Genomic DNA, 12287 nt, shown 5'->3' with positions numbered 1-12287 from the left:
GGAGGGACGAGGTACACGTGCAGCTGCATGACGTCACGGGCAGGTGCAAAGTGCGCGAGTTGCCGCGCTGGTGCTGCGCATGAAAAAAAAAAAAGCCTCACTTTCGGGTGCACAGGATTCCTGGGCAAGGGGTGGAAGACCCCCTTGACCCTGGGCACAGGATGGAAACTAGTTAGGGGGAAGGGTTAGCTTAGTTAGACCAACTTCATGGGGCAGGGGTAAGTCCTCATGGAGTCCGTGGAATGGATTAGTTAGAGGGATTTAGTGAGCTTTAGGTTGGGAAATAAAATTATTTATTTGGAGACAGTGACAGACTTGTGAGCGTGTAGAGTTGACGTAGTTTAGCTACGTAGGTTAAAAGGAACGTGCTGTAGTTTAAGGGACGACGTGGAAGCACGAGTTAGTTAGGGGAGGTAGTTAGAAGGATGGCAGAGTTCAGCGGTGTGTGTGTTGAAGAGTTGGAGAGTTGTGAGGTGAGTACATGGTGAGTGAGTGAGGCCAGCGGGTCTGTGTGTATGGAGTGAATGGGGAATGCATGGTGCGATGAGTGATTGGGGGGAGGAGTGACTCCCGCCCAAGGGACCCCGGGGTCAGTGTAAAGTGAGTTAGGGGGTGAGTCAAATTAGCAAATATGGAAGTCGTTTTGTTGTTGGTGGGGAAGTAGGCTCGAAACCCGTTTGGAGGGGTGCAGGAGCCCTGTTGACGGGCTTGGGAGCGTGGCTGCGAAAGGTGAGTATCGCTGAGTGGGTACCCCGGGCACCAGGCTAGTCGGCCGGGGTAGGCCATGGGCCCATGGGGGGCCGGGATAGAGTAGTGGGCACGGGTGCGCCTGCTTGGTGCAGGGGCCCGGGGCGCCATTAGCCGCGTGGGCAGTGTTGTGGGCATGGGTGACCCTCGGAAAGGGGCCCGGGAAGCCAGCCTGCCACGTGTGCGTTTCAGGGGAGGTGCCATGGGGGGCACTCCCCGGTGTTAGGGAGCTGGTAGGCTCGGAGGCAGTGTAGTGCCCGGGGGTGCCATAGCGGGAGATTCGGCAGAGGGTCGTGCCTGCCAAAGGGAGCCACGTGTCCCAGCCAGGAGACCGTGTGAGGGCACGGAGAGAAAATTGGGGGGCGAAGCCCCGAAATTGTGAGGACACCAACACAGGCGACGGGAATCTGGGTTGTTAGAACCAATAGTTTAAGCGAGAGGCGCTTGTTGAAAGCCCCGGGGTAGTTTAACAGTTAAATGGTTCGGGTAGATTAGGAAGTGTACCCCTCCGCACCATCCATCCCCTCGCTCTCGTTGTGGGCCGCTGGACCCACTTGGTGTTAAGATCGCCGAACTCTGGGGAGGCCATTCTGAGGCTTCGTTGGGCCTCGGCACAGGACGTTAGCTCTCCCTTATTCCCCTCCGGGAAGGGAACGTAGGGGTTGGGAGTAGGCTAGGTGACAGGATAGGTTAGCCGAACAGGGACGATAAAGGGGGTTAGGGGACGATTTATAGTGGGGAAGTAAAAAAAAATAAAAATAAAAAAAAAAAAGTTGGGGCTAAATTGGGGTTTGACAAATTAAGGGAGTGGGTATGTACAGTGACAGGCAAAGGCAATAGGTTGGGAAGGAGACAGGTAGGTAGGTCCGAGCCCGCCTTCCAAGTGGCCAGCACCACCGCACTCCCTCCACCAACCTCCACGGAACGGCAAAGGCTGGCCAACTTCACTGCAGCTGCTGTGCTGCAAGGCCTGTGCCGGCCAGTTTATCTGCTGGCTGTTTTTCTTCAAGGCCTGTGCCGGCCAGTTCATCTGCCGGCTGTGTTTGCCTGCGACGGCCTTCTTCTGCGGGCTGTGTTTGCCTTTGCCATGCCCACTGCCCACGTTCACCAGCCCCGTTCAATTTTTGCTTTGCCCCCCCCTCCCCCCTGTTCATTGCCATGTGCGCCAGGATCAGAAAGCAACAGTTGGCAAGCTGCAAGAACTGCCTGTTGGCAGCTACAACACGGGCCTGCAGTGGCGGCCCGTGCACCGTGTTTGTGTTCATGCATCCATTCGTTGTGCTCATTGCATGTGCCACTTGAGCTGGCACGGAGACTGCGTTGTGCAGCCCATGCACCGTTGTGGTTCACTGCGTTCAGTTCAAAAGGGAAGGCCTTGGACTGCGTGTGAGCAGCCAACCACGTTCCCTGTCACCTGCATTGTTTGAGCCAGAGACTGCATGTGAGCAGCCTGGCTCCCTGCTAACTGTTTTCTTTTTGCAGAGTTCAGTGATCCTGGGCCATCGTTTAGTGTAAAATTTGTAAGTTAAGGTTAAGATGTACTGTAAATATGAGTGCGCCCCCGGCATGTCTGTCCTAGCGCCGGCAATTTTATTTAAGTCGTCCGTGTGAGTGAGTTTGTTTAGGTAGTTACGCAGCCCTCAGGTTATTTATTTTGGGGACACGAATACCATGAATGTCGCACTCAGGGATCCGTAGGTAAAATGTACTAGGGGAAAACTACACATGATGGCACACGAAAATTTGACGACTCGGGACGAGTCTGTAAAAAGGGGAGGGGGTAGTGTTGTGGTTACCAAATTCGCAAACCACCATTCAGGTCCCTAAGGTGAGATATCTCGGTAAGTATATGTGTAGTTAGGCCCAAACCCGTTGTCTAGTGGGAATACATGTCATTTATGCGTGCTGCGACTCTTCAGGATAGCCGTTTTTCTTTTACTATCTTTATTTTGGACCAACCGCCATTGTTACCACCGCCAACCGCGTCTCAACAGTCGTCACATCAACCACCCACCACAACGCCGCTTCACCACAACAGCCATGACCTTTCCCGTCACACCCCGCAACCGTCGCATCGCCACCGTTCTTGCGCCGCTTGTGGGTACCGGTATTGGACTCGTGCAGGGCGCGCGCCGAACAGCATGTACAAAACCACGGATTTTCCGCTCCAAAAACGGATCAAAAACGACACACGCCCACTTTTGTTCCGTCCAATCGGTGAGCGAGGGGCGATTTGGCCCCGCCTCCAGGGTGTTGGAGGGCGGTCGCTAGATGCAAATTCATGGATCAAAATGCATTCACGCCCACTTTTTCTCGGGCCAATGGGGAGCGAGGTGAAAGGTCGAAGGCAGGGGGTCAAAGGCGAAGCCACGGGGCTTATATAAGCGGCTGCGTTCGTCAGAAAAGGGTTGTTGGTTGTCGTCGTCGTTGTGGTCGTCGTCGTCGTGTGCGTTGGAGTTAGTTAGTTGGTTGTTGGTCGTCGTCGTCGTCGTGTGCGTTGGAGTCGGAGCGAAGAGGACGGAGCTGTGGAGAGGCGGCGAAGGCAGACGAGGGGGTGCTCGCGTCGGTGCCGGGAGCTGCACACCAGGGAGGCCGACGGCGCGACCTGGTCGAGGTCGAGACGCTCGTCGCGGGACTCGAGACAGAGTAAAAATCCTCCTTTCCCCGAGCATCAGCAACCCCCTCCTGTTTCCCCCCCGCGCTGAGATAGTGCGACCAAGGGGGCCCCTTTTCCCACCCCCTACCAGACACTGTCCACGAGGCCCGCGGAGTTGAGGCACCATCGCCGCTCCGCGTCTCATCACCAGACGGGTAGGCCCGACCCGGTCTCAGCCTCAGGCCCGCCTCATCCTTGAGGGTGTTCTTTTTCTTGGTTTTGGGTATGTGTTGTCGGCGCCGTCTGTGAAGTAGAATTGTATAAGTGTTGCCGTGTGCTCGGTAGTCGGTATTAGCTCTGCATTGTGTCTTCGCTTTGACATTTGCTTTTTGTGTAAAATTGCATTGTGTTTCTTTTCCTTTTCTATGTGCTTTTGGTGGAATTGAATATGTGTGCTTTCCGTTCATCGCGAGTAAATGTGCTTTATGTTGAACTGTTTCCCGCTTCGCTTCGTCATTTCTTTCATTGAATCCTCATCTTGCTTCACGTAAAGGGTTGGTAGTGGGCTGAATACGCCCGATAATTAATCGAACCGTCGAGGCCGACGATAACACCGCTCGGTTATCCCGATAGTACGGAACGGGTCGCTTAAGTGGCCCGTGTCCGAAGTCGACCTGCGGCGAGGTGCGATCGCCCGGTCTACCCTCCGTGTGGGTACTTAGGTAGGTCGAATTTGGCGAGCAACCCTATCCCACGCGGGGGCCGATTGGCTCGATCGCGGTGAGACCGAAAGGTCCACCCGTGACTGGTTCCCGGCGTTAGTCCGAGAGGGTCACGACTGGATTGTCCGTCCGGTGGGCGACGTGCCGCGATTCGAGTTACGTGGCCGTCAGCACGCCGGCGGGCGCGAACCCGCAACAATATGTATATGTGATGTGTGTTTATGTGTGTATGTGTTTATGTATATGTGTGTGTGTGTATATGTGTGTGTGTATATATGTGTTTCTGTATATGTGTGTATGTGATTATGTATATGTGTGTGTGTATATGTGATGTGTGTATATGTGTATGTGTTTATGTATGTATGTATATGTGATGTATGTATTTGTGTATATGTGATGTGTGTGTATGTGTGTGTAAATGTGATGTGTGTATGTATATATGTATATGTGCATGTATTTATGTATATGTGATGTGTGTATTTATGTATATGTGTATGTGTTTATGTATATATGTGTGTATGTATTTATGTATATGTGTATATGTATATATGTGTGTATGTATTTATGTATATGTGTTTATGTATATGTGATGTGTCTATTTATGTATATGTGTATGTGTTTATGTATATATGTGTGTATGTATTGTTGTGATTGACGAAATTCACAAACCACCATTCAGGTCCCTTAGGTGTGATATCTCTGTAACTACATGTGTAGTTAGGCCCAAACCCGTTGTCTAGAGGGAATAAATGTCATTCATGAGGGCTGCGACTCTTCAGGGTAGCCGTTTTTCTTTTACTATCTTTATTTTGGACCAGCCGCCATTATTACCACCACCAACCACGTCTCAACAGCCATCACACAACAACCACCAACCACAACGCGGCCATCACAACAACCACCAACCACAACGCCGCTTCACCACAACCGCCACGACCTTTACCGTCACAACTCGCCACCATCGCATCACCGTCATCTCGCGCCACTCGTGGGCACCGATGCTGGACTCGTGCGGGGCGCGCACCGAGCAGCGTGTTCAAAAACATCACGGACTTTCCGCAGAAAAACGGATCAAAAACGACTCACGCCCACTTTTGTTCCGTCCAATCGGTGAGCGAGGGGCAATTTGGCCCCACCTCCAGGGCGTTGGAGGGCGGTCGCTATATGCAAATTCATGGATCAAAAAGCATTCACGCCCACTTTTCCTCGGGCCAATGGGGAGCCAGGTGAAGGGTCGGAGGCAGAGGGTCAAGGGTGAAAGAGCGAAGCCACGGGGCTTATAAAAACGACTGCGTTCGTCAGACAAGTTGAGTAAGAGTTCAGTTGGAAGTTGAGATTGGAGTGTGCGGAGTTCAAGAGAGTCGTCGGTGGAGCTGGAAAGAAGTGGTACTAGTCAGAGTGAAGAGGACGGAGCTGTGGAGAGGTGACGGCGGCGAAGGCGGACGAGGGGGTGCTCGCGTCGGTGCCGGGAGCTGCACACCAGAGAGGCCAGCAACGCGACCGAGGTGGAGGAGGAGACGCTCGCCGCGGGACCCGAGACAGGGTAATATCCTCCTTTCCCCGAGCATCAGCAACCCCTCCTGTTTCCCCCCGCGCTGAGATAGTGCGACAAAGGGGGCCCCCTTCCCACCCCCTACCAGACACTGTCCGCTAGGCCCGCGGAGTTGAGGCACCACCGCCACTTCGCGTCTCATCATCAGACGGGTAGGCCCGACACGGTCTCGGCCCCAGGCCCGCCTACCCCCCTCATCCTGGAGGGTGGTTCTCTTTTCTTTTGCTTTGGGAATATGTGTTGTCGGTGCCGTCTGTGAAGTAAAATTGTATAAGTGTTGCCGTGTGCCCGGTAGTCGGATAGATCTGCATTGTTGCATTTGCTTTTTGTGTAATATTGCATTGTCTTCTTCTTTTACATGTGCTTTTGGTGGAATTGTATATGTGTTGTCGGCGCCGTCTGTGAAGTAAAACTGCATAAGTGTTGCCGTGTGCTCGCGTAGTCAGTAATAGATCTGCATTGTGTTTCTCTTTTATATTTGCTTTTTGTGTAATATTGTGTTTCTTCTTCTTTTACATTTGCTTTTGGTGTAATTGTATATGTGTGCTTTCCGTTCATCGTGAAATAAATGTGCTTTATGTTGAACTGTTTTCCCGCTTCGCTTCGTCTTTTCCTCTATTGAATCTCCATCTTACTTCACGTAAAGGGTTGGTCGTGGGCTAAAACGCCCGATAATTAATCGAACCGTCGAGGCCGACGATAACACCGCTCGGTTATCCCGATAGTACGGAACGGGTCGCTTAAAGTGGCCCGTGTCCGAAGTCGACCTGCGGCGAGGTGCGATCGCCCGGTCTACCCTCCGTGTGGGTACTTAGGTAGGTCGAATTTGGCGAGCAACCCTATCCCACGCGGGGGGCCGATTGGCACGATCGTGGTGAGGCCGAAAGGTCCACCCGTGACTGGTTCCCGGCGTTAGTCCGAGAGGGTCATGACGGGATTGTCCGTCCGGTGGGCGACGTGCCGCGATTCGAGTTACGTGGCCGTTCGCACGCCGGCGGGCACGAATCCGCAACAGTATTTATGTATATGTGATGTGTGTATGTGTTTATGTATGTGTGTGTGTGTGTGTGTGTGTGTGTGTGTGTGTGTGTGTGTGTGTGTGTGTGTGTGTGTGTGTGTGTGTGTGTGCGTTTATGTATATGAGTGTGTATGGGTTTATGTATATGTGATGTGTGTATGTGTATGTATATGTGATGCATGTATGTATATGTGTGAATGTATGCATATGTGTTTATGTATATGTGTGTATGTGTTTATGTATATGTGTATGTGTTTATGTATATGTGTGTTCATGTATATGTGTGTATGTATATGTGTGTATGTATATGTGTGTATGTGTTTATGTGTATGCGTTTATGTATATGTGTGTATGTGTGTTTATGTATATGTGTGTATGTGTTTATGTATATGTGTGTACGTATATGTGTGTGTGTATGTATATGTGTGTATGTGTTTATGTATATGTGTTTATGTGTATGTATATGTGTTTATGTATATGTGTGTATGTGTTTATGTATATGTGATGTGTGTATGTGTTTATGTATATGTGTGTGTATGGATATGTGTGTATGCGTTTATGTATGCAGTATGCGTGTGTATGTATGTGTATGTGTGTGTGTGTGTATGTGTGTATGTGTTTATGTATGTGTGTGTATATATGTGATGTGTGTATATGTGATTTGTTAGGGTTAGGGTTAGTATTTTGTACGATAAATACAAAATAAATGTACTTTTGTACTATAAATACAAAAGCTGTTAGTACTATAAATTTTGTACTATAAATACAAAATAAAAAAATAAAAAAATTGTTCGTGCTATAAATGTACTAACAAATCATTTATAGTATTTTGTCTGCAATATGTAAAATTTATTTGTTGGGGTTATCAAAGGGTGTGTGTGTGTGTGTGTGTGTGTGTGTGTGTGTGTGTGTGTGTGTGTGTGTGTGTGTGTGTGTGTGTGTGTGTGTGAGTGTGTGTGTGTGTGTGTGTGTGAGTGTGTGTGTGTGTGTGTGTGTGTGTGTGTATCTGTCACTGTCTGGGGAGTGCAGTGGTGATACAATCACCCTTCCGATAATGTGCTGGTGTGTTCTTAGGCAGGATGATTGAATGATTTTTTTTGCAAATTGTGCATAGGTTTTAACATCGCCTCATGTGACTTCTCAAGTGACTTCTCACGTGGGATTATTGACTGAGATTTTCCACAAATTGTGTTCTGGGCCCAGTCGTATTCCAAGTCGTCAGAAATGATTGCCTCTTTCTAACAATGGAAAATCCTCTTTATTGAATTCATCCTCCTTCCAAATTTTCAGTTTCCCCTCCTGAGATTTTCCATCTGTATCCATATTGTCCACCCTATGCATCCTCTCCTGCCTCCCATACCTCCCCACACCCATTATTTGTCCAAGTCTGCCACTATAGTGACCTTCAACTCCGCTGTTGTTGATTCCCCCCTCTCTCAACTGGTCATTCGGTCCTGTTCCTATCAGTGTACTCGTACTAGCTCTTCCACAAGCCTCATCTACATATGAAAAAGAAAATAAAAGTGTTTCATGAGTTCGCATGATTTAATGAAGAATTTTACACAAATTTTGCAGATGTATGGACATTCTCTTTGTTGGTAATCTTCTTGTTGTCCATTGTGAATTTCCATCAGCCTTGTCCGGTGGGATAACCGATGGAAATATTCGCAAGAAACTGTGCATTTCTCCAGTCATTCTCTATTGTGTATTGTCGTGTGTGTTTTAAGGATGGATGACTGATTACAAGATTTTCCAGAAATTGAGCATTTGGATGGATGCTCACCATTGTGAATTCTCATGTGTCTTTTCAGGTTTGATGACCAATGAAAATTTTTTGCACAAACTTTGCATTTGGAGAGGCTTTTTCCATTGTGAATTATCATGTGTTTTTTAAGGGTGGATGACTGATTAAAAGATTTTCCACAGCTTGGACATTTGTGTGGGTGCTCACAATTGTGAATTTTAACATGCGATTTAAGATTTGATGACTGTATAAAAGATTTTCCACAATTTGTACATTTGTATGGGCGCTCACCATTGTGAATTCTCATGTGCCTTTTAACGATGGATGACTGATTAAAAGATTTTCCACAAACTGTACATTTGTACGGGCGTTCTCCATTGTGAATTATCATGTGCTTTTTAAGGATGGATGACTGATTAAAAGATTTTCCACAAACTGTACATTTGTGTGGGCGTTCACCATTGTGAATTATCATGTGCCTTTTAAGGATGGATGACTGATTAAAAGATTTTCCACAAACTGTACATTTGTATGGGCGTTCTCCATTGTGAATCATCAAGTGTGTTTTGAGAGCGCATGACTGATTAAAAGATTTTCCACAACTTGTACATTTGTATTGGCGTTCACCGTTGTGAATTGTCATGTGTGTTTTAATTGTCGATGAACGATTGAAAGATTTTCCACAAACTGTACATTTATATGGGTGTTCATCATTGTGAATTCCCATGTGTGATTTAAGGGTGGATGACCAATTAAAAGATTTCCAACAAATTGTACATTTGTATTGGTGTTCACCATTGTGAATTCCCATGTGTGATTTAAGGTTGAATGAACGATTGTAAGATTTTCCACAAATTGTGCATTTGTATGGGTGTTCATCATTGTGAATTCCCATGTGTGATTTAAGGGTGGATGACCAATTAAAAGATTTCCCACAAATTGTACATTTGTATTGGTGTTCACCAGTGTGAACTCCCATGTGTGATTTAAGGTTGGATGAACGAATGTAAGATTTTCCACAAACTGCACATTTGTATTGGCGTTCACCATTGTGAATTGTCATGTGCGCTTTAAGTGTCGATGAACGACTGAAAGATTTTCCACAAACTGTACATTTGTATGGGTGTTCATCATTGTGAATTCCCATGTGTGATTTAAGGTTGGATGACCAATTAAAAGATTTCCCACAAATTGTACATTTGTATTGGTGTTCACCATTGTGAATTGTCATGTGCGCTTTCAGGGTGGATGAACGATTGAAAGATTTTGCACAACTTGTACATTTGTATGGGTACTCTCCACTGTGAATTATCATGTGTGTTTTCAGTTTGGATGACCAATGAAAAGATTTTCCACACCTTGGGCATTTGTGTGGTCGCTCTCCAATGTGATTTTTCAGGTGTACTTTAAAGCCTGATGAATGAATGAAGGATTTTCCACAAATTGTACATTTGTACGGGCGCTCACCATTGTGAATCGTCACGTGCTTTTTAAGGTTGAATGACCGATTGAACGATTTTCCACAAGTTTTGCATTTGTATGAATGTTCAGCTTTCTTTCCTTTGTTAGGCTTGTGAAAATTATTCTCTGCAATCATTTCATTGTTCAGTTTATCTTGTTTGTAAAAACTCCTCTTGCTCGTTTCAGTTGGTGAGTCCTGCGGTTGTGTGTCTGAACTGTTAATAAAAGTAGGTGCAGTCTCTGTTGTAGATTCAATGGATCCACCTGTAAATACAATATCACGACCTGTAAAAAAACAAAAAAAATCAGATTCTGTTCATAAATATATATATACAAACGAAAAGCAAGGCAGCTGAGATGGCGAAACCGTCCGTTAGTCCGAGAAGAATATAGGCCTATTAATTACTGCCTGTTTGAATGTTAATTCCCAAAGACCCAGATAACCCAAATGTCCTCGAGGACCCAAAAGATCCCAAGGACCAAGAAGTCCCAAAAGAGATGAAAAATGCCCCAAAGACCGAAAAAGCCCCAAATGTCAGTGAAGACCCAACATACCTCGACGACCCAACAGAGCCAAAAGTCCCCGAAGTCCCAAAAGTTGCCAAAGTCCCAAAACACCCAAAGACCCCCCCAAAAACCAAAAGACCGCTAAAACACTTTAGACCTTTTTGACCCCTTCCACCCTTCAGACAGATTAGGCGGCTTAGACCCTTGATCATTTAGACCACTTGGACCTTCTTATATCACAAATAAATTTCAATTAAATATAATATCACCAAATTACAAATAAATTTGTGCAAAAGAAATGTTTATATTATGATTGGTGTAAATCATGCCAACACAGCAAATTTTTGACATCAATCTCTGCAACGACGTGTGGGGAGGTGAGCGTAGCGAGCCAATCCATGCTAGGCTATGCTTACAAATGTCAGTGTGTGTGTGTGTGTGTGTGTGTGTGTGTGTGTGTGTGTGTGTGTGTGTGTGTGTGTGTGTGTGTGTCTCCTCCATAACTCCAAATCCATGAAACATAGCAAGCTGAGCCTTTGCATGCATACTAAGAAAACTCCAAGGAGGTGCATGACTGAAAATAGGTTGTTTGGGTTAAATGATACACTCCTTTTGAAGATAATTAACGGCATTATTTAACAATATTCTTTGTTGGGCACCATCCTCAGCCACCTCTCTCTTTGGGGTCTTTAGGCATATTTTGGCTTACCTCACTGGGGTCTGAAGCCGCCATATTTTTTTGGCTGACTCAACCATTCCTTGACTTGGAATAGGCCGCAACGATTTCTTTACGATAAAGTTTTTTTTTTCTTCACTTTCCTCACTCATATTATCGAATGCCTGTTCATCATATCTACAAATCACTGTATACATCACTTTTGTAAGTGCTGTCATTTTCAAATTATGAGCTTGTAGCAATTTTATGCATATATGATGCAATTTTCCATGATCTTCTCTCACGGACTAATTAACGTATATCATCAAAATATGATATTGGCTTTGAGGATAGGATATCGTCTGGACTAAATAACTGTCAAAATCTGGAGTGAAATCTGATAATTTAAAGAAATAATGGGTCTTATAACTCAGACGATATACAGTGGGGAGAACAACAATTTGATACACTGCCGATTTTGCAGGTTTTCCCACTTACAAAGCACGTAGAGGTCTGTAATTTTTATCACAGGTACACTTCAACTGTGAAAGACAGAATCTAAAACAAAAATCCTGAAAATCACATTGTAAGATATTTAAATAATTAATTTGCATTTTATTGCATGAAATAAGTATTTAATCACCTTCCAACCAGTAGGAATTCCGACTCTCACAGACCTGTTAGTTTTGTCTTTAAGAAGCCCTCCCATTCTCCACTCATTACCTGTATTAACTGCACCTGTTTGAACTCGTTATCTGCATAAAAGACAGCTGTCCACACTCAATCAATCAGACTCCAACCTCTCCACAATGGGCAAGACCAGAGAGCTATCTAAGGACATCAGAGACAAAATTGTAGACTTGCACAAGGCTGGCATGGGCTACAGGACAATAGACAAGCAGCTTGGTGAGAAGGCAACAACTGTTGACGCAATTATTAGAAAATGGGAGAAGTTCAAGATAACAGTCAATCTCCCTCGGTCTGGGGCTCCATGCAAGATCTCACCTCGTGGAGCCTCAATGATCATGAAAAGGTGAGGGATCAGCCCAAAACTACACGGCAGGACCTGGTCAATGACCTGTAGAGAGCTGGGACCACAGTATCAAAGAAAATCATAAGTAACACACTATGCCGTCAGGGATTAAAATCCTGCAGCGCACGCAAGGTCCCTCTGCTCAAGCCAGCGCATGTCCAGGCCCGTCTGAAGTTTGCCATTGACCATCTGGATGATCCAGAGGAGGAATAGGAGAAGGTCATGTGGTCTGATGAGACCAAAATAGAGCTT

At 46.3% G+C, this 12287-nt stretch overlaps 1 protein-coding gene across 5 annotated transcripts in view; it reads right to left on the bottom strand.

Moving 5' to 3' along the window:
• Window positions 1–6752: 6752 nt before the first annotated feature.
• The window catches only part of LOC147009432 (uncharacterized), a 47370-nt gene continuing 41835 nt past the window's right edge, over window positions 6753–12287 (bottom strand). For 3 of the 5 annotated variants that reach the window (XM_085861782.1, XM_085861785.1, XM_085861781.1), the window contains one exon: window positions 6762–10125. In XM_085861782.1, coding sequence (XP_085717908.1) covers window positions 8327–10125 — 1799 coding nt within the window. In that variant the 3' untranslated portion in view covers window positions 6762–8326. Of the gene's footprint in view, window positions 10126–12287 lie in introns of all 5 variants that reach the window. The other 2 variants (XM_085861787.1, XM_085861786.1) reach the window with 2 other exon arrangements.

This window comes from Eptatretus burgeri, chromosome 17 (genome assembly GCF_056783735.1).
Source record: "Eptatretus burgeri isolate ZD-2024b chromosome 17, Ebu_testis_v1, whole genome shotgun sequence".
NCBI lineage: Eukaryota > Metazoa > Chordata > Myxini > Myxiniformes > Myxinidae > Eptatretus > Eptatretus burgeri.
This window is presented reverse-complemented; position numbering and strand designations above follow the sequence as displayed.